The 21,979-nt window shown below is 34.0% G+C and overlaps 3 protein-coding genes across 3 annotated transcripts; 1 reads left to right on the forward strand and 2 right to left on the reverse strand.

Annotated features, from left to right (window-relative positions):
- Positions 1-369: 369 nt before the first annotated feature.
- LOC100779081 (inducible nitrate reductase [NADH] 1) lies at positions 370-2,102 on the reverse strand. Its single transcript, XM_041016085.1, has 3 exons — positions 2,030-2,102; positions 1,491-1,550; positions 370-953 (listed from the first exon to the last, which is right to left on the reverse strand). The coding sequence occupies exons 1-3, from the start codon at positions 2,100-2,102 to the stop codon at positions 370-372; spliced, it is 717 nt and encodes a 238-aa protein (XP_040872019.1).
- A 679-nt stretch (positions 2,103-2,781) lies between these two features.
- LOC100499902 (30S ribosomal protein S13, chloroplastic) lies at positions 2,782-3,893 on the forward strand. Its single transcript, NM_001250760.3, has 3 exons — positions 2,782-2,918; positions 3,000-3,224; positions 3,506-3,893. Exons 1-3 carry the CDS (start codon positions 2,817-2,819, stop codon positions 3,665-3,667), a joined length of 489 nt encoding a protein of 162 aa, NP_001237689.2. The 5' UTR covers positions 2,782-2,816; the 3' UTR covers positions 3,668-3,893.
- Positions 3,894-17,480: 13,587 nt separating this feature from the next.
- LOC100813118 (phosphatidylinositol 4-phosphate 5-kinase 1) lies at positions 17,481-21,707 on the reverse strand. The gene is made up of 8 exons (XM_003526561.5): positions 20,467-21,707; positions 20,207-20,371; positions 19,828-19,993; positions 19,406-19,516; positions 19,123-19,313; positions 18,881-19,011; positions 18,695-18,788; positions 17,481-18,230 (listed from the first exon to the last, which is right to left on the reverse strand). The coding sequence occupies exons 1-8, from the start codon at positions 21,474-21,476 to the stop codon at positions 17,945-17,947; spliced, it is 2,154 nt and encodes a 717-aa protein (XP_003526609.1). The 5' UTR covers positions 21,477-21,707; the 3' UTR covers positions 17,481-17,944.
- Between the last annotated feature and the right edge of the window lie 272 nt (positions 21,708-21,979).

A 21,979-nucleotide genomic window follows, 5' to 3' on the forward strand; every position in this document is an offset into this window, starting at 1 on the left:
TTTATTAAAAAAAACAGAACATAGATGAATATTAGCACAAGAACTGCCATAATTCAGCATACTTGTCTGTTACTTTTGCTCTCATAAAGAGATAAAAAAAAAGGTGATGCAAACAAAGAATTACAGCACCAACAAAAATAAGTGACTATAACATGATGAAAAAACATACAGCAAAACCCACCCCTACTGCAAACCATCAAACAACAAAGTCCCCGAACATGTATACTATGATATTACGAACAGTGGCAAATAATAAGGTAGCCACATAAGAATTCATGTCACTTTGAAGCAGCAATTCAATCATGCCACACCATTATTTATAGTATATTATAAAATATACACACATATACAATCTTCTACCTTAGTCCCCTAAAACACGAGCAAGTTGTTCTGGATGTCGTAGCCCATCTTTTCCAAATTCGGCTGCACCGTGAACTGAATCATGGGGGGTGGTCCACAAGTCAACGCCAAGGTATCAGGAGATGCGTTTGGAATATGCTCCTTCATGATACTTTCCGTGATGTACCCCACACTGTATTCCCACCCTTCTCTTATGCTTTCTCGTACCACGTACCACACCTTCAACCTGTCATGCTTCTTAGCCCACTCATCAAGCTCTTCCCTCAGCAATATATCATCCTGGGTTCGGTTCGCATAAACCACATGTATCTCGGTGCAGTCCTCTGGGTCCTTTAGAATGGCTTGAACCACTTGGTAAATGGGTGTGATTCCGGTGCCACCAGCCAACATGGCTAGTCTCTTGGCAAACCTTGGCTTCCCATGAACGAGGAAGTTTCCTCTTCCAGTGTATTCAATGTGGCCAAGTGGGCCCTTCACGTCCAAGACAGAACCAATGGGGAGAGAGTCCAAATATTGAGACATGATCCCACCGTTGGGGAACATAGGGTGCAACCCTTTGAAGTAAACCTTAACGACGAGGTCGAAGTATCCAACTTCGTTGATAGCAGAATGCAAGGAACAACAAGTCAAGAGCCAAGTGCAGACATGAATGCAGGGGTTCAGTTAGAAGGCAGGGGTAAAAGAACAATTACAAAACCAGCTTACCTAAGGGACTACGTGTGAGGGAGCAATAGTGGCTGAGCTGGCAGAGTAGAGAATCTTGGTGAGTAGTGGTGCTAGGGGACAAGCATAACCGCATTCTGTTATTTTTTAATATTCCCCAGCACGTTTTGCAATTCTGTTAGTAAGAATTACAATATATATAACTATGTAATAATCAGCAAGGATATGAATGAAATACACTTATCTTTCTTTTTGTCTTTTCTAGAGGTCCTCACTCTCCAAGCCAATTTTCATAGTTTTTACCTATCATTTTGGTGCTCTCGTTGTCATGGCTAACTCCTCTAAGGCCAAAGGTGCCTAGAATAAGCTAGAGGATGCTATCCTCAGGCTCACAAATCATCAGCTTTTGCTTGGGGAGTCTATGCAATCGTTGATCCTTAAATTTGAGGAGTTGCTTCAAAGCATACCACTCGTTCCCTCTGCCTCACCTTCATTACCAACCCCTGCACCTGCTCTACCTCCGACACCTGCATTCAATCACATAATGAAATTAGATGTCCCAAGATTCGATGGCACTAATCCTCTTGGTTGGATCTTTAAGATCAACCAATTTTTCGAGTATCATGGTACTTCAGAGCATGATCGTCTCACGATTGTTTCGTTTTATATGGAATGCAGTGTCCTTGCCTGGTTTGAGTGGATGGCCAACAATGGTCAATTCACCTCATGGTTGGTGTTTCTCCAGGCTTTCTAGATTAGATTTGTGCCCTCTCAATATGAGTATCCCATTGGGGCTCTTTTCATACTCACACAGAAAGGGTCAATAGCACAATACCTGTCTGATTTTGAGGATTTGACAAATCGGATTATAAGGCTTCTTCCTCTGTTCCTCCTGAGTTGCTTCATTTATGGGCTCACCCCAGAAATTCGGCAAGAGGTCCAGGCACTGCAGCCTCTGACTCTGGTGCAGGCGACCGGCCTTGCACGCCTTCAAGAAGAAAAGCACCTGGATGCGCAATTGATTCCTTGAGGGCGCCTTCCACACACCACTCTGGTCCTTCCCTCACATTCAGTTCCATCGCTTGCCACGCTTCTACCTCCGCCACCACGACCACCAACCCCAGCTCTCAAGCGACGACAAATACCATAGAGGCCATTGTTGTGCCTCTAAGGTTTTCCTCTTAATCGCGGACGAAGAAAACCCTCCAGTAATAAATATAGAAGGCCTTGACCAGTGACCCGCTTCGCCTGACTCCAATGACCTACTTCAAACCCAAATTAGTTTCAACTCTCTGACGAGTCATTTGGCCCTGGAAACACTCCGATTGCTAGGCTTCCTCTCCGGCCACCAGGTCGTGATCCTCATGGATGGCGACAGCACTCACAATTTCATCCAAGAGGAGTTAGTGACCAAGCTCGGGTTCTCTTCGCGAGAGACAATCCCATTGCGGGTTATGGTTGGGAATGGGCAACACCTCAAATTCACACGATGGTGTGAAGCAATCACCATTGAGATTCAGATGACCAAGTTCATTATCGAAGAGAGATTTCATATAATGTGGGGGGTGAGAATAGCAAAGAGTGAAGTAAGAAAAGCAACTCCCTGTTTTTAAAGGGCAAATTAGGTCCAGAGTAGATCTGGGCCTGAAGATATAAACAAGCCCAAATGTATAACGTGCAAATTGGGTCAGAAATGGGCTTTGAGATTCAAAGTAGTGGGGTGAAGAAATAGATAAGGCTATGACTACGGTTATGGCTATGGTGGAAAATTTGCAGAGATCAAAGAACAGAAGATGGCACAAACGCTGGCAATGCCCGTGGCACCTTCGCTCGCTATCATCTCCAATTCTCGCCTCTCCAAGACACTCTCCGTTCCCGTTCTCAACAACCCAAAGGTAACGACGCATAATTAGGGTTTCACGTTTCGCACAGTAAAACATGTACTGAAGGTGTATGATTGATTGCTATGCGTGCAGTTTCAAGGGTTAAGCATCAAGTGCGTTCGTGTTGGAGGTGTGGAGATTCCGAACAACAAGCGAATCGAGTACTCGCTGCAGTACATTCATGGAGTTGGCAGGACCAGAGCAAAACAGATTCTGTGTGATATCCAAATGGATAACAAAATCACGAAGGAACTCACTGAGGAGGAGCTCATCACTCTCAGGGACGAAGTCTCCAAATATATGATTGAAGGCGACCTGGTAAAATTACGGTTTTAACCCTTTCGTTTTTTTATAGGAAAATGTTAATTGTTTGTTAGAAATTAGTGTTGTTAGGTTTTATTTGCAAATGTTAGTTGTTAGTAATTAGTATTGTTAGTTGTTATTTATTTTTTGAAATTATGGTTTTAACCTCTGTCCCCTTCTCTTCTTCCTTCACCACTAAACTAACCTTATATTTCCTCGATTTTTTCTTTTTCTGTGAGTGAGTCTCTTTGTGAATTCTAACTAACTGTGGAATTGAATCTCATTGGGGGATTCAGAGACGGTTCAATGCGGTTAATATAAAGAGACTGAAGGACATTCAGTGCTACAGAGGAATAAGGCACATTCAGGGGCTTCCTTGCAGAGGCCAGCGAACCAAGAACAATTGCAGGACCTTGAAGGGTAAGAAGGTTGCCATTGCCGGCAAAAAGAAAAAGTAAACGGCTCCTATTTTTTGTGATGTTGTTTTCTAATGGTCAATGTTGTAAGAAAAACAATAATGTTTTACTATAATTCGATTGATTTTGTTTAATTCACGTGTAATTTATTGTATTTGGAAGTTCAACTTGTGCTACTTGGCAAAGTATGAATCAATCACTGCTTGGTCATGTTGAAAATTTAGTTCTGGGCAGACACACTTAGATAATGTTTCATGATCTTCTTGACAACTATTATGTCTGAAATATTATTTCACATCTAGTCTAGGTGGTGTTGGGTCTAGCTTTTTAGTTGGTTATGTAGTGTGTGTTCAAATGAAAATGGTTGTATGCTTGGTTGTAGGAAATTTTTGGGGATTATTGATTTGGTAGATTGAAATAACATGCTTGGTGGGTCCCGTGTCTCGAAGTTTAGCAATACATGTTCAATCTTTGACACTAGTTTGCATTGGGTTTACTTTACTACTTTGCTCCTAGCTTTACAAACATAATTCTTCTAATGGACCATTCTTCTAATCTAGCAAATTTCATAATTGGGCTTACTAAATATTCATAGACCATGCTTAATCAACTGAGTTAATTTGATAAATGAAAAATATTTTGGTATATATCTTAATTGAAATATATTGTAAAATCTTTTAAAGAATATTCTACAGTGATATTATTAAACTTAATAAATTAAATTATATATTTTATCATAAATGAGAAAAATTATAAAATGATTGATATACTAAATTTTTATGAAACCTATGATTTTTATTTACAATTTATATATGTTAACAAATTAATTATTAGATCAAAATTAATTGTCACAAAATTTATTATCTAAATTTACATGTGTATTAAATATATAAGAAATTTTATTGTTATATATAACAACATTAATTATTTTATAACATAATTGATATATTAGCTTAGTTGGTTAGAGAATCATGCTAATAATATGAAAAGTATGGGTTTGATGTAATTAATTTTAAATTTTAAATTAAATCTGTATGAGGCTTACAAATTCATCAATCCGTATCATTTTAGGAAAGGACAAAAATGAAATTTCATGATTTTACTGAGTGTATCAGCAATTATGGTGGTGCGCGTAGCAACAGGCGGGAAGTACGAGCCAATTGTTTTGATGAATCCAAACCATTTCTCTTTTAAAAACGGTAGAAGTTGTTGAAAATTGGTAATGATTAAACCTAAGACATCGGAATGATTAAACCAGCAGATTTTCGGGAAGAGAGTAAAAATTTCAGTGACCAATCGAGATATTTCATAAACAATCATATATGGGCCACAAAAAAAAAAAATCATCATGCTATTTTATTGCCTTTTAATTAGATTAAACTGAACTATACTCTTCTGTTTGCAAGTAATTTATTGTCCTCTACTCTTATATTAAAATATACAGTATAGTTCATTTAATTTAACATCGTTTAAGTAACTTGTGCAGTCTTCTTTGGAATATGCAAGTATTAGATTTCACTTCTTTTTTATGTTAAAATAAATTACACTCTCTTTTCTCAAGAGATGTGAATATTACACTTTTTCTCATTTATGATAAAATATACAAATTAATTTATTTAGTTTAATAATATCACTGTAGAATATTCTTTAAAAGATTTTATAATATATTTCAATTAAAATATACACCAAAATATTTTCCATTTATCAAATTATTATAAAAGGAGTCTAACTCATTGATTGAGCTTGGTCCATGAATATTTAGTATTGTCTTTGATTCTTATCAATAAAAAAAAAATAACTCAAGGAAAATTTGAAAAAATTAGAGAACAAATGTAATGAATTGTTTTTGGAAGACTAAAACCAATACAAGTTAATATTTTGAGAATCAAAATCATAGTTAATCCTAAATTTTTTTCTAACAATTATTTTTACAGCAACTATATTGATGTCGTGTCAAAGACTCAAGATTGCGCGTCTATTTGTTTTCAAAAAGATAAGTGCATGTCTCCATTTTTTTGGGGGGTTGAAGTATGTCTGTTTTAATTACTGGGCCAGGATTTATGCTCATGCCCAACTCATCACACCATTCACACGAACTCATTTATGTGTTGTCATTATATTTTGCACAACAAAATTGGTTTTCTTTTTGGTCAATTGGAATTGTCATTGTTAAAGCATACTGTCTAGTCGCAAGGAGCTCACAACTCACTTTCATTTCATTGTTCTCAACCACTCTAAGGACCACAAACAAGTTGCCTTGAAATGGGTTAAAATCTAGTAATAGTATCGATCTTGTGATGCGGTATGTATCAAAATGATATTGATTTGATCCCTTTCATGTCCCAAAAGCTTAAAATCAAGCACAATCACATATCGAAGAAATACATTAGACCCAGCAACATGTGGGCACAAATCAAACATCCCACGAGAGGGCCTGGACAATGTGTCAATTATTGTTTTGGTTGACATAAAATCACAACTATTTATGTGCCAAAGTGGGGTTTCTTTGTACTCATATTGAGAGACCTTACTCATGACATTCCTTGTCTACTTTTAAGTGCAAATATAAATTTTTTTTTTGGTGTACATTTTATTGAGGGGGCCTCTTCCTTGGTTTGATAATGACCACCACAAAAGGGACCTCAACTAATGCAAAACAAATCTGTACTTCACTTAGATATTTGATCAATAATCCCCGAAACACCACCCACTCCCACCCCCACCCCCAATAACAATGGAAAAAAAAAACATTTTGAGGTCATTCGACAAATTGGACCAAATATTGAATTTGACTTGTACATAAGTTACAAATGATATTTTAAAAAATTATACAAGAGGACTTTTACAATACATAAGTTAACTTTAGCTTAGCTTATAGAGATGCTCATCTAATTTTTTTTCTTAAAAATGTTTCTGAAAAAAATTATCCATACAATGCCTTAAACAAAAGAGAGCCCCCACATTAATATGAGATCCCTAAGGCTCAGCCCTCTTTGAGGTTAAGGGAGTCATCACCAATCCATGATCAGAGGCCCAAGTTATATTCAAGAGCGGACAGGCTTTGACAACAATGCCTTAGTTATAATCCATAAATTTCGTTATATGCATATTTTCTCACATTTTGCATAATTTCAGTTTCACCTCCGGGAAGATGTAAATATAAAATAATTTTTTTGTTCGATTTCCTTTTCAATATTTCAATTGTTTTTCTAAAATAATGGTACAATTTTCACCAATAAATATTTTCATTCAAAATTTATTAAAATTTGAAAATTATTTCCAAAACAAGTGTTTTTTGGACCTCTTCTTCCACTTTAACAGATACAGGACAAAAGTTAAAATCAAAACTATAACTATTTTTTTAAAAAACAATAAGCAATTAAACAAGCCGAAATTTCCATGATTTTGATCAATATGAGAATTTCCTAAATCTCATGATGTATATGGTACTTCTTAAATAAGAATTATAAGAATTTTTTTTTTATAGATTCTTATTATGTGGGTTTTATGAGCTTTGCCTATGACAAGATCCCACTTTATTAGCATCCATGTGGTCGGGCACTAAGAACATTACAGAAAATCTTTAAAAAGGAGTTCCACTTCACCTACAACAACAAATGGCAGGGCCAATCGCGTTTATTGAACATTATCTATGTATATTATGTCCTACTAGTCTTAACTTTCACGCGATTTAAACCAGAAAAAATGCACCATCCAATTGCTGTCACTTACCTATAGTAGCCACCACTACATACATTGAACGATTCCTTAATTAACTGGGGTCTTGGAATTTAAGTCAGAATTATTCAAAAATTCCAATCGAAGTCAACAAATACCTATATTTTTTTAGAGCCTATATATACAAGTCGTCACATTGACATCATCCAAAGCCTGACATTATCATTGGATTGAAGCTTTGGTTATTATCTGTTCATTATTGATGTTACAAATAGAGAATTAAGATATTACGTAATTTTTAAAAGAAGAATTTTATTGTTCATAATAATTTATTTGTGTGGAATATGATTTGTTTTATAAGGGGATATTATGATTTAGAGAAAAAAAATATAGAGAATTATGGTATAGGAGTCTTGGTAGACCCCTTGAAAAAAAGAGAGAAACAAACAAAAAATTATTCCTAGCTGGGAAGATGGTATATGATTTTGATTATGACATGTTTCAGAAAAGTGCATGGGTCCGAGAGTTTGGCAACTGTTTTTGCCTAAATTTCTGAATATTCTAGATGATGCCTCTATCCTCAAACCGTAGACAACATTATGAAGACTTTTATTATTTAAATGTTTTGTACATATGATGGAGGGGCTCAATGCTACCACATAAGTTTTTAGTGCATCCAATATCAAAATGGAAGAAGATAATTAAATAAAACAACGTGTTGAGGAAGACTGTCCCCCTCTATTGGAACCTCATGTTTGGGTTTGAGATTCGTCTTTTGAAGATCACTATTTACCTCTTAATTTATACTTCTAGACAGTAACCTTAGCAGGGAAACCTCAAACCTAAAAGAACTTTTTTATATCCAAACATTTTAATGATTAGGCAATGTAAGTATGAAACCATTCAGAGTTACGATCAAAAGCGACGACGATGGTTGAATACAGAACTTGGTTGCTTTAGTTGCATACATGAACTAGCAGTTTTATTATCAGTCATACAATAATTTTGTTACTGCAATTAAGTGGAAGAGAACTCACATGTAAATAATTAATTAACTGCAAACTACATGCCTATTGACTGCAGTTGGATAAGATAACTTAGATAAAAAAGTGGTTGATCGAAACTAATTAACCATTCAAAAGTGGAGGGGTGCGTGCAAGTTCAATTCCCTCACAGAAGTAAGATGAGAACGACAGAGGGGAAATAAAGGGAAAGGAGAACAATATTAATGAACCAACTACTATTTAATCAATCCAAGAAAAACACTTCTAAAAAATAAAAATATGAATGGAAATATATAGCAATAAGACCTCATATTTCTGCAGTTTATTAATGAATAAATAATATACTCCAACAAGGTTTGGAAAACACTTTAAATATTTGGATGAATCAAGATTTCGCAGTTTGATGTCTAGAAGAAGTATGAACATATATGACAGTTGATAATTGCACTGCGCGCATGCAGTTCTAAATAAGACTGACTGATTTTTAAAAGGAATTTTCATTCTTCAGTTTAATACAAAAGTAAATCTTGTGACAGATTAGGATTTGTGCAGTTGAAAAGGTTACTGCAAAGATCACAATCCCTAATGTTATCATTTAGGTACAATATATATCTTTGACAAATTAATTAAAATACAATTAATTATTGCACACATTCTAAATTAATTCTACTTTAAAATTAGTAATGCAAGACAAACTTCTTAACACACTACTTTAAACTAACTTGAAACTTAAGGAAAATTATAAAAATTGTGGGTAATTTCTTTTATTTTATTTTTTGAAGAGAGGCTATCTCTTTTTTATTTAATAAAATTTTCCATAATTTTATAATTTTAAATAAATTTCATGAATACTAAAAAATGTATTCTAAAGAAAGTGGAATTATGTTGCTATTACTCCTCTTACAAATTATTGTCTTAGTGGGGATTTGTTTTAAGATATGAAATTTCATTATGGATAATCATATTTTCAGGAATATTATGCCTGAAAATATTATTCTCATAAACATGTTTCTTTGACAAGTATAATTTCAGGGGAAAAAATTATTTACTTAAAAAAATGTGGAACAGTAAAGTGGGAATATGTAATTATTATAAAAAAAATAATTTATATTCTCATGAAAATTCAATATACTTATCTTTTTTCATGGGAATAAGAAGTAAGATAATCATGTGTATATTTTAAATTTCAAGGAATGAATTATTTTTGGATATAATTTTACAAAACTTGTATAAACATGACGGGAATGTAATATTCCAAATTCCATAATTTCCGAAATATTCATATCCTCAAACAAACGCCTCCTTAGTAAAAGGGAAACCGCAAAATTTATCGAGGCTTATAGTTTTCAGCATAATAGAATTGCTGATTTTAGATATTCAAAGCTATAATTTTTTTTTTTGACATGCATGTTATTGAAAAACTGTATTAGCTGGTATAATTAGGATTACTTTTGTTGGAATAGTCTTTATAGCTAGCTTTTTATATTGAGAATATGCATTATTTTTTTATATCGACATCAGATATTTATCTATTAATGTGATATTATATTGTTAATGCAGATCTATGATATTTATATTAATAATTTAATTTTCATTCAATAATATGTTATACCAAATTTTATGAGAGACACTCGACACTCAATATATGATTTTACATAGATTAGTGACCAAGTGATGACGAACTGATAATTGACCCGGTTTGATATAGTATATATTAAAAAATTTAAATTATATATATATATATATATATATATATATATATATATTATAAGTATGTAACTAATATTATTTGTATGAGAAAAGTTCATCCCTATTCACAGAGATAATTCATTTCATTTTTGTAAAACCGACCGGTCCAACCAAAATCTGATGACCTAACCAGTTGAATTTGATCGAATCATCCCGAGTTAATTATTTGACTGATCCAATAGTGAAATTGGTTCAATTAAGCCACCAAGTCCCAATTGTATCAGTCCGACCGACCGGACCAAACTAGATTTCACAACTATGATTTAAATTCTATGAATTGATATTTTTAACAAAAACTAACGAACTAATATTTATTAATAAAAAAATATTAATTTATTAACCTTAAAAATATTAATTTTGAAATGGGGTGAAATCTTTATTCATAATTTGACACTTACTAGCAACACTTCTTAACAATTGTTCTGGTTTAGCAGCACCGTCATAATAATTCAAATCAGATGAAACAGTGAGCTGCAAGTTAACATTGTCAAGAGTATGAAATGCATGCAAATCTAATGTTCTCCAACCAGGCAACCACCCATATTCATATTCTACCTCAAGATCATCATAGGAAGAAAATATTGCAGCATATTAGATCTGCATTGATTAATCCACCACATGGTTGGATACTTGGGACTCTATAATTGACCAGAAATTGAACTTATTTTCTATGCTATCATATTTATGTCATAGTTTGGTAGGGGAACTAGTATATATGAATAATAATGAGCATCTATATAAGCAATTATGGAGAAGTGGCTTGTTCCCCTCTAGACAAGCCTCGTTGGAAACAATTGTGCCCTTTTCCCGACATGTGGCGGCCACCCAATAAATAAGCCTTACTTACTTTGAAAGCTTGGGAAACAATGCATTAACTGATAAGCTCACACAGCTAAAAACTCTAATCAGTCTCATTATGTTCCATTTATTTAAGTTGTTGATAAAATATTGTAAGAAAAAAATTCATATTAAGTAAAAAATTACTAACATTACTTAATTTTGAATGTAATGTTAGTGTAATTTGTTTAAATACTATTAAGTACTAGTAGTAATTAGAAAATTATTAGTTGTATACTAACTTTTAAGGCAGTTAATATTAAAGCTAACACATTTACAATGCATACTTCATGATTTTTTTTTTGCGTAGTTCGATATATGGTTTTCAAATTATTTTTTATATTTTGATTTCTTAACCAATACATTAAGAATACTAATTAACATGACTTATTTAAAAAAATACCAGTGTATCTCCTCATTTTTTTGATGTTTTAGTTTTTAATGGAATACTCACTCCTAGTGATATATGTATCAAAGATGAATGTATTAAATAAGGATATTTTAATCCAAATATAATAATTTTTAATTATATTAAATATTTTTCAATCCATGTGTAATAATTTTAAATATAAAAAAGGAAGGAATAGTAAACTTTTTTCTAAATTGTCTTTAATTGAAACTTGGATATAAGTATCTCACAATGCTATAATTAAGTATCTCGCTAATCCTCTCAGTGCTTCCTTATAAGTCTAATTGTTCAAATCCAACACTATTACAAGAAAAAAAAAATACATATCTCAAATGACATAATACAGTTGCATTTGGGTTGATCATGTGTTGATGGTTTAGATCTGCGTACATGCCTAATTGTAATTGATTCTATGTATATATTTTTTTTCAAACAACATGTGTCGTAACATTAGCTGCATCTTTATATATAGTACTCCAAATTGTAGGAAACTCCTAAATATAAAAGGGATATATAAGTTTGAAAAAGAAAAGGAGAAATCAATTATTTATTTATATATGCAATAACATATTGACACTTTCATCGATATTCTATGATATTTGACGTAAAATCGTGAATTTGAAAGAGATTCATGCATGGATGGTGGTGACTAGGTGTATAGGGATTAGGGACCAAAGCCATAGATTATTATGCTTGTCAGGGGCATACACACCTTCTGTGGCTTGTGTTCAAATTAGAGGGATAATGCATACACGTATGCTGGCTGGAGTATGGAAACGTACGACTTTTATCATCATTTTGATAACTTTAGGTGTCATTGTCGTGATTTGCAAAGTATTTTCGTCATACTCTAATGTGTTGATTCTGGCATGTACACCTCCATTAATTGAAGCCGAAACATAAGGCATGCGCAACAAATTAAGATTCACTGATTAGATTATCACTATAGAGGCGAAAGTTGAATAAATGTAACTTTGCTTTTCTGGTGGATCAGTGAAATATATGTGTCGGTAGATCTGGTTTGCGCACGCCACGGATGTTCACTTTTTTAAGCTCTGGTGCAGCCGCAGTAAACTGTGTGTTAAATGTGGAAGGTGGGCTAAAAAGTGGCTACTAATTAACTACCTTGTACCCAACGCTAATGAAAAAGATAGGGTAGTTGTGTTTACTGCCTCAAATATGCTCATCGTATTTATTGAGAATTAACATTCACCTACTTCCAAAAATTAAATTAAATCCTAATCTAAGTTGAATGGGTGGGTTTGTTAAAACTCATTTTTCAAAAAATAAATAGTTATTTTCAAAAAATGATTTTCTTCTTATTTTGAAAAAAATTAATTTTACCTATTTATTGAAAAAACATTTATTTTAAAGAGCATTTATGCTAAAATTATTTTTTTTAAATTTTAAACAAACCAATCTTATATTTTAACAACCCAAACTTTCAAACGTTGAATCAATAATTTTCTTTTTTTCTATCTTTTTTTTTCTAACTACATTATCCATTAAATTAATCATTTTTCTCTCTCAAATCACTCAAGATTGTTCAATAAATATTTTTCAATTAGAATATAAATGTAGACTACAGTTACACTAAAAAATTAAAATGATAATTATTTTTTGTTCAATAAATTTTTAACACAATAATTATTATGTAAACATAAAATTATAAACGCTTAAAGTGAAATGTTTTTATCATGTTTCAAAGAATAACAGACAGAATCATTCTACTATCATAAATACAATTGAACAAATAAATTCTCACAGCTATCGTTAGGTATTGCGAGGAATGACAGAATCATCATATCTTTGAATGAACAAAAAGTACTTGGCTTCCGCAGCACATACTAATGTTCATTTCACCTAGCTTACCTTACTTTTATACAGGTTAATGTGCAAGTTCCGAAACTTTCAATTTCCAAAGCACCAAAATGAGAGTATCCAAGACCAAAGGTCCTTGAGTCATGACATGCCCATATATGGTCGTGTGCCTTTAAGATAAGGATTTTCTAAAGAGCAATCATATATCCTGTTAATATTTTAGAAAAAAAAGTACTATTCAATTAAAATATAAGTATATTTATATTTTTAAAAATATATAATATTTTTTCATTATGAATATCACTCGATCTTTTTTAACTTTTGGTCCGTATAATATATTTAAATTGTTTGAACATTTAGATCAAGAGCTTAAACTTTATATATTGAATATTTAATAATTTAAATACTAATTATTTTTAATATTAAAAATAATTTTTTAATTTACTTTATATTTTATTTCTTAATTAATATATTAAGGAAATTTATAAGAGTAGAAACGAAGCAAACAAGCTTAATATATTTAATTTTTTTGAACATTTAAGATCAACAACTTAGACCTACCTTGCTAGCTACTTTGAGCTTGCAACTAACCAATTTGTTCTTTTAATAATTTCCCCTCAGTTACAACCTTTGAGCCTGAAAGATCATATTAGTCCCTTCAATTAGAAATTTTTTTTTTAAGCTAAAGCTTAAGTTTGGGATTGTTTAGAAACATAACTTGTTTGAAAACAAGCAATAATTTCAAGTTTGAAGTAGAGGGCAACATGTTGAACTAAAAACTTAGTTGTGAACTAATGCAATCTCAAAAAGGTAATTTTTTTAAAAATAAATGGAAAATAGAAAACAAAAGAAAGAAAGTAAGAAAGAAAATAAAATTTCAAAAGAAAACACTTTGCTATAAAAAGGGCAAGAATTTTGCGTTGAAAGGTGAGTGAGAGTGAAAGAGAAATGAACTTTGCATGATTAGGCTTGAGTTGCTAATCCATTTTTCAAATGAACATCTATTGTTAAGTCATAAAACGAATTGGATATCTCAAATTTTTTTACTAATATAAATAAATATTAAGTTTTGACATATGGGTTTTATCGCATATCAGGCGAAAGGAGTTGTAATGTTTGTACCTACTTATGAGACGATGGCCTAACACATGTTGAGTCTATAGGCATTTATGATCATGTTAATGCTCTGGTGCTTTAATCGTTTGGGCAAAGAATGTTTTAATCTCATTTTATGTTTCAACTCACAAAAACACCTTAAACTTGAAAGTATTGACTGCGAGCATAATCTTGTATCTATCTATAAGATGTTAGATATACTCAGTGTATCCTTACCTTAAACAAATCTATTTGATTTGTTGAAGCCTAAAGGGGCTTTATATATAAAAAATACTTGAATTTCTAGATTGAAGGAGATTGTTGATGACAACAAGAGACGCTAGTGGCACAAAGAGATGTTGGCAAGAGATTATGAAAAGAATAGTCGACGTAAAGTGAGGGAGAGACTAAGAGAAAAGAACCTCAGGTGTGTAAATATTTAGAGTTAGCATCAGTTAATAGTGTCACTAACTCCTCAATTATATAATAAATGTCTCACTTCATATAGACCTAGCTGACTTAATTTGAAAGGAAGTACAGTTAGTACAGTTATTAGTCTCACCATTTATTCAAGTTTCACTCTCCTTAATTTATATGCTAATTAAAATGATTAAATGTTAAAATTAATAGAAATTGGAAAACCAAGATTTCATACATTTTTAAAAAAAAAAAATAGAGAATTTTAGTCTAGTATTTTAAGATCATATACTTGTAAATACATTCAAAACTAGATTAACAAGTACTATTAAACTCATTAGACTACATATTGTAAAGTTATTAATCTATTTAAATGCGTGTTTGTAATTAACCTTTTTAATAATTCTGATTACAAGTAAGTTTTTAAACTAATTTTTGTGGATTTGGGATTTAACTTCAATACAATTGCTAGGGAGCAGGGACAATAGTTTTATAAATACATTCCGTTGAATTGAAAGTTGAAATCAAGTTATTATAATATGACTGGACTTAACTGCTAAAACGGCTTAAGGTACCCATCATTGTTAGAGGCCAGTGACTACTTAATTCTGAACCAAAGCAGATGCAGATTAATTTAACAAAGGTACTAGTACAATGCAGTAGCAGTGATTAGCTATATTAAAATCTCTTCTTTTGGAAGTAATATAAATGTAATGAGTTGGAGGAACGCAGAGAGGGTTGAGAAGTGCACATGGAAAAAGCAACGCTCCTGCTGAGTCCTTGTGCTGAGGCAAAAGTGCAAAGGCATGCATAATTCATTTACTAAACTATACGGAGAAACCAATCCCGGGTTTGTAGTTGTACGGATATCTAATCGGATCTAAATGCTGTTGCCTAATGCCTGTTTGATGCCTATGAATCCAACACATGCTAGCCATGTTTCGAGGCATTAATGTTTCATATTGACAAATTGTCATATACTACTACTACTATAAAGGAAAAGGGTAAATTTTCATTTGGGATCTACTACTATTTTATCGAGAGTTTAATTATTTCCGTAGCATTAAATACAATATGTAGCTGTAAGGAAGGATTCTGAATGTGATTTGCAATGGAAAGAACGTGGATCGAGGCGGCCTTAGAATTCATCGTCAGGTTGCCATTCTGGAACACCAGGGCCCACTTACTCACAGTGACGTTACGTAGGTCAATTGCTTCCTGTCTCAGCAAAATATGATGTTCAATTTTTTTTTTTTTATTTGATATGTGATTGTTTGATAATATCGACATGCATATGAAATTTCATTGTTTATGTAAGGATATTATTGATGAGTAATATCTAAATATTTTTAGAATTATTTCTTGAACCGTGAGATTTATTCAATCTGATGAGTCTTCTTCGAAACTCAACTTAACTTAATTTTTTGGTAAAATAAATACTACTACTCATAGCTAGAGATTTGAAACGGGCCACAGCTGAGCTACAATATTCGAATCCCCAAACCGAGAGTATTTTGTAGTATTCTTTTCTCTTCCTTATGTCAAACGTATTACACGAAATAGTTAGAGGGAATAAAAAAACAAAAGCAAGAATAAGCATAAACTTTATGCCTCTGCCACTGACTTTGACCTCTGCAACGAATTTCAAACTTCATTCAGACACATCTCTTGCACAACTCCCATGGTTCATTGGCATAAGCATAGCATAATTATCTCTCGATCCCATCTCATCTCAGAATCAATAATAGTTTATTCTATCGACCAATGAATATTGACCACAAGTAGAAATAACCGCGTAATTATGTTGTCAAACAATAATGCTGTTCGTGACGAATAATGTCCCGAGGAAAGTGTTACAAAGAATACTCCTAGGTCTTATATACAAGATTCTTTTACGTTTTAACCACTTTGCAAATATTTTTTAAGAAAAGATTAATGCTTAATAGTATTAAAATTTATTAATGCTTTATAGTGTTTTTTAAAAAAATATTAAATTTTTTTTTAACTTCTTCCCTTAATATATCCACATAAAATTAATTTCACAAAATAAAACAATAGTACAATAGAAAATTTAGAGAAAATATTGAAAGTATAAGACAAATTTCGTAAAAAGTTCCTATAGAAAACAAAAAATGATAGTAGTACTTTTTTAACAAAGATACTGATTAACAAATTAAAAATAAAATCCTTATATTGAAAATTAATACTCCAACAAAGTTTCTGTTATTAATTTCTTAGCACTAAGCAAATACCATTGAGAGAGAAAAGGGAATTTTAGAAGATTTTTTAAATAATGCTTATGCCTTTGCTGGTATTTTACTAAAACAATCACACCTGATAATATGCTCTTTTTTTTTAATCTTTCTACAGAACAACAAAAATAAGTTTTGGAATCGGGGGTCAACATCGAAAATTTTACAAATTAAAAGAAAAATAGTATCACAACTAGAAACAATGAAAAAGTGAGAAAGTAAACAAAATGAGAGGAAAAAACAAGAAACGCTTGCGAATCTTTCTCGTGCTTTCTCTGCTTTTCATACCTCACCGCCCAATGCCTTCACTTTCACTGCAAAAGTTAAGCCAAACGACCCCTTCAATTTTAATGTTCCTCAGCACCGTACAGAGCAGAGTCACATTAAAACTCATTTATTTATATTTTGAAAATGAAAAAGTAGCGACTGGGGTTGTGTTGGAGAAATCCCAATGCGCCATTGGCCCTCTATTTCACAACCTTGTCTCCAAATATCTCAAATTAAACAAGAAATCCCCAACTTACCGTGGAAAAAAGAAAGAAGAGGAATTACCATGATTTAGAAATAAATAAATAAATAATTGTCATCTATCCTTTCTAAATCAACTGTACACTTTCTTTTATTAACAAAAAACTATCCACGCATCTTGAATCCAATCTCTGAGAGAAACATTTTCATGTCTCCTCTATCTATCATTTTTCACATCATATTTATATCCTATTTGTGACCACAAAAAAGAATCCACAAGCCCCCCATTCACGGGAAAAAAAACTAGAGAAAAAAAGACAGAGATCATTTCTATCATCCTCCATGTACAAAGATCTCCCTGCCTTCATTATCATGGCTGTGTACATTCAAAATTCAGCCACAAAAAGAAACCCTGCATTCAGGTGAGCTCTCTTGGTTATAGCCACAGAAGCAGTGGCCAGTGAATCAAACCGTCAACCGCAAGCTCTCCAATTCCAACAATGGATTCATCTTTCAGCTATTTCCTGGATATTCATATCAAAACCCTCTTCCATCAGTTAATATTTGAGCCTCTTTTTCCATTTTACTATTACCAGTCTTCAATGAATATTCTGCCCACAAAATCCCGGAACCTTTTTGAGTAAAGCTTTGGATCAACAGCTGAGATTGATGAAGGGTCAACCTGTAAAGACTTGTAAGCATGCTCCAGTTTCTTGCTGATATCGTAATCTTGCAAAATGTCAATAATCCCACAATATAAAACAACATCGTAGGTTTCCCCACTGCAACAAGGGGTGTATTGATCAAAATCACTCCTCCGAGCCATGCGCTCAGCTCTCGCAGGCATATTGGCTCCTAACCTAATCAATGATTTCCTGAAACATGAAGAAATATGGATAAGATGGAGTGTATAGAAGAAATTCCGAATGGACAAAAATGCATAGGAAATAATAACCGGGCCAATATTAAATTAAGAACACTAAATTCTTTTTAAAGAGATTAGGACCACAATCTGCATGTGGGATGTGTTCCCCACAAACAACTCCTACTCTATCCCCAACTACTCTCAAGTCTCTAAAAAATAATTCAAACTATTTGCAAAGTTGCAATTATTATCATGAATGTAGTCAATTCAACAGGTCTACAATCTTTTAGGCTTTTAAGAGACAATGGTTCTTATCTTTTTTTTTTTTCAGTAGTGTGCCAATGTGTACAAAATACCACCACTCGTATTCTTAGACTATGGATGCAGGAGTTACCACAGCCCAATTATTCCATCAACTTGAAAATAAAAAATAAAGAAAAATATTGATAAAGTAACTGAACTTTTTCCACATACCGGCCAGATTTAACTCGATCCCTATCCTGCAGCTCTGCTTCAAGAAAGCGATAACCACGCATGAACTTTTCACTCTGATAAGAATCCCACTTTCCTAAAAGAAGCAACAACAAAATTACTTATACACTGTTACTCTCATATAAACATTATGTACTATTAGCACTGAAGTGAAATATGGATAAATACCTGTGCGCAAAAGAAATGGTGACAATCCCATTTTTTCATATGTATTATCATCACGGAAATGAAGGCCAACTAAAAGACTGTAATCCATAATTCCCTCAGCCTCCAAGAACTCACAATCCCGCTCAATTTGTCTGCACATAATAACAAGAGAAGATTAAAATAAACAAATATGCATGCATTTCATTGCTAAGTAGCAGCCATGAAAGTGTTAAAAGTTAAATAAGACACACTAAACAACATACTTGATGAAATCCTGGAACCAATTATTTTGTAGACGAAACACAAAGTTGAGATCCAGGTCCTTGAGGGTGGTAGTTTCATCAATCTCCTTGGTCTTATCTGTTGTCCGGCCATGTGAAGATCCCTTCAAGTCAAATCGTCTATGGATTTGATATTCTGAGCAGAAAAGATTGCCCATCACAATAAAGCGCGTCTGGATTTCAATAACAACAAATTATCAGGTACTGAGGAACATAGGACAATTGCTTAAATTAAACAGCAGATAACTTATGTTTGAAGATATACCTTTTGGCCTCCAATTGGTTTGACACAGTGTACTCCATAAAATTTTGTCACAAGAGAATTCTCATATTTCGAAACATGTTGGTAGTAGCTTCGAAGCATCCGAAGAAGCACCTGAAAGTCAATTGCCAAAGTTATGCATCAATAAGGATGTCCACCACCAAGCCAAACTAGTTGAAGAAAACTTGATAGAAGGAAGAAAAGAAAAGAAAAAAACTGATCGGCATAAATTTCTACGATAAAAAAGTGGACCTATCTCCACACAAAAAAATCGCCATCTATGTGTGTGATATAAGGAATTTAACTACCTACTGCATTGGAGCAGAAACTAGGGCTCACTAAAATAAAAACACATCCATTCATTGTACATGGAAAGAAATTTTCAAATTTAACGAGGATCTATAACAGTAACACATGTATCTAACCTTAACTTCGGATTTCTTCACCGTCTTGATCATAAATCTGTCGTCCTGGGTCAAGTAGAAGAAGCTTCCACTTTTCCCTGGAGAGGAAAGCTCCCTGAGGGCATCATTCCCACATATAGCTAACATGTAATCCGCAGGATCCACCTGAAATAGCTTCCTCAATTGTCTGCAATACAAAAACAGAACCCAGTCAATAACAAAGCAGAATAAAAAAGGCAGATAAAGCTGCTATGAAACTAAAATAGACTAAACAGTAATCACCAAAATTTGCACATGTAATTATCAGTGGAATATTAGAGTAAAAAATATTCACTCACTGTAATACCAATTGGGTCTATAGAGTAAAATAAAATCAGAAAACCAGAAGGAAAAGGCTAACCTAAAAACCATAGGGCAGTAGTCCTTCCAGCGGAACTCCACTGATTGATGCGGCGGCGTAATCTTAGATCCTTCAGCCGGAAACCTTGTCCAGAACTTCTCCTTCGGATCAAAATCACTCGGTTTAAGCTCTCGCGAAATGGAAGCTTCCTTCCCAACTGAGTACCTAAACACAACACAAACCAAAAATCCCTGAATCAAGAAACAGTAAAACACAATCAATGAACACAATCATTTCATAAGCATTAAATTTAAGCCTACCTTATACCCAATTGCAGATTAAGCATGAGATCATAATTCTTATGCCCCTTGGATATAGTCTGCCCCGGTCTCTTCGCCTCACCGGAAAAGCAACAAGGGTTCCGGCGAAACGGGTTAACATCTCCTCGATCTGACCCGGTTCCACTCGAATCCCGATACAACAACGAAACATTATCGATTATATCACAGGTTATATCCCCGGCTTCACCCTCGGATTCCCAGATACAAATCCTGGGAAAACTCTTAACACCACTCCCTCTAGCACTGTCAACGGAAGAACGCTTCCTCATTGAGACGGTGAGATTATCGCCGCTCCCGGGGTAAAAAGTTCCGTTGAGCTGGTGCAGCTTAAGGTCCTTGTTCCAGCACCCAACATAGCAGCTCCCATCGGACCAGGTGAAAACCCCTTGCCCCCTGGGAACACCGTTCTCCCATTGGCCCTCGTAACGGTTCCCGTTAGCCCAAATGAGCGTCCCACGGCCGCAAATGACGCCGCTCTTCCACTCCCCGTAGTACTCGTTCCCGTTCTTCCAGACGTAGCGCCCCTCCCCCTCCTGCACGTTCCGCTTCCACGACCCCTCGTACAAGTCCCCGTTCGCGTAACGCTTCTGACCGTACCCGTGCTTCTTGTCGGAGCTCCAGGACCCGCGGTAGGTGTCGCCGTCGGATCCGGTGAAGGTTCCGAAGCCGTCCATTCGACCCGATTTGAATTCGCCCTCGTAGGTGGCTCCAGAAGGCCACGAGAATTTTCCTTTCCCGCACGCCTTGCCTTTCTTCCACTCACCTTCGTACACACACCCGTCTCTCCACAGGTACTTCCCCGATCCGCTGGGCGCGTTCCCCGAGAAGCTTCCCATGTACACGTCACCGTTCGGCAACCGCCTCTCCAGGCTGCTATCTTCTTCTACGCTGGGGGTGACTCTTCGGGTTCCGCCTTGTGACCGGTTCCAACCGGTTGCCTTGTAAGTGTCTCTTTCAGTGTGGTGACGAAGTAGGAGTGCTTGGGGCATTTTCTGGAGGTTGCTGTTGCGTAATCATGAACGCATTTCCGGTGAGGTTGAGAGGTGAATGAAATGAAGAGTTTCTCCCTAGAAATTTCTTGGTTGCTTTTTATCTTGCACTCTGCTTTTGTCTTTTGGTGGTTCTATGCTATGCTAGTGCTCTTTTGAGTGGGAACACCTCAAAATGGATAGAGATTAGAGAGAGAAACTTTGTGTACATCACTGCTCCTACTGTTTTTATTATTAATGAATTAAGAAGGGGATGTAATTAATTAGGCGGCTTTCGATATTTTCAATAGGACGAATATACCCTTGTCAGTTCTGTTGTTTCATCGCCTAGGACTCTGGTTAACCATCTAATCTCCTTTTGTCCAGCATCTAGGTAATTTCGACCACCAACCTTTTTATTTCTCTTCATAATTACAATTCTGCCTTTTCTTTCTTTTTTATATACGAGTGGTAGTATATAGCATCATTTATTCCAAAACTACTTTAAAATATTTATCGCTACA

The sequence above is a fragment of the Glycine max genome, chromosome 6 (assembly GCF_000004515.6).
Source record: "Glycine max cultivar Williams 82 chromosome 6, Glycine_max_v4.0, whole genome shotgun sequence".
In the NCBI taxonomy this organism is placed as follows: Eukaryota; Viridiplantae; Streptophyta; class Magnoliopsida; order Fabales; family Fabaceae; genus Glycine; species Glycine max.

Coding starts and splice junctions, on each gene's coding strand:
- LOC100779081 (XM_041016085.1), bottom strand. CDS start 2,102: ATGGAACTGAATGTGAGGGAAGGACCAGAGTGGTGTGTGGAAGGCGCC. Junction 1,551..2,029: donor GGAATCAATTGCGCATCCAG/GTGCTTTTCTTC, acceptor GATTGAATGCAG/GTGTCGGAGGTAGAGCAGGT. Junction 954..1,490: donor TGAGGCAGAGGGAACGAGTG/GTATGCTTTGAA, acceptor CTATCAACGAAG/TTGGATACTTCGACCTCGTC.
- LOC100499902 (NM_001250760.3), top strand. CDS start 2,817: ATGGCACAAACGCTGGCAATGCCCGTGGCACCTTCGCTCGCTATCATC. Junction 2,919..2,999: donor CCGTTCTCAACAACCCAAAG/GTAACGACGCAT, acceptor CTATGCGTGCAG/TTTCAAGGGTTAAGCATCAA. Junction 3,225..3,505: donor ATATGATTGAAGGCGACCTG/GTAAAATTACGG, acceptor TGGGGGATTCAG/AGACGGTTCAATGCGGTTAA.
- LOC100813118 (XM_003526561.5), bottom strand. CDS start 21,476: ATGCCCCAAGCACTCCTACTTCGTCACCACACTGAAAGAGACACTTAC. Junction 20,372..20,466: donor AATCTGCAATTGGGTATAAG/GTAGGCTTAAAT, acceptor TGTTGTGTTTAG/GTACTCAGTTGGGAAGGAAG. Junction 19,994..20,206: donor TACTGCCCTATGGTTTTTAG/GTTAGCCTTTTC, acceptor TTTGTATTGCAG/ACAATTGAGGAAGCTATTTC.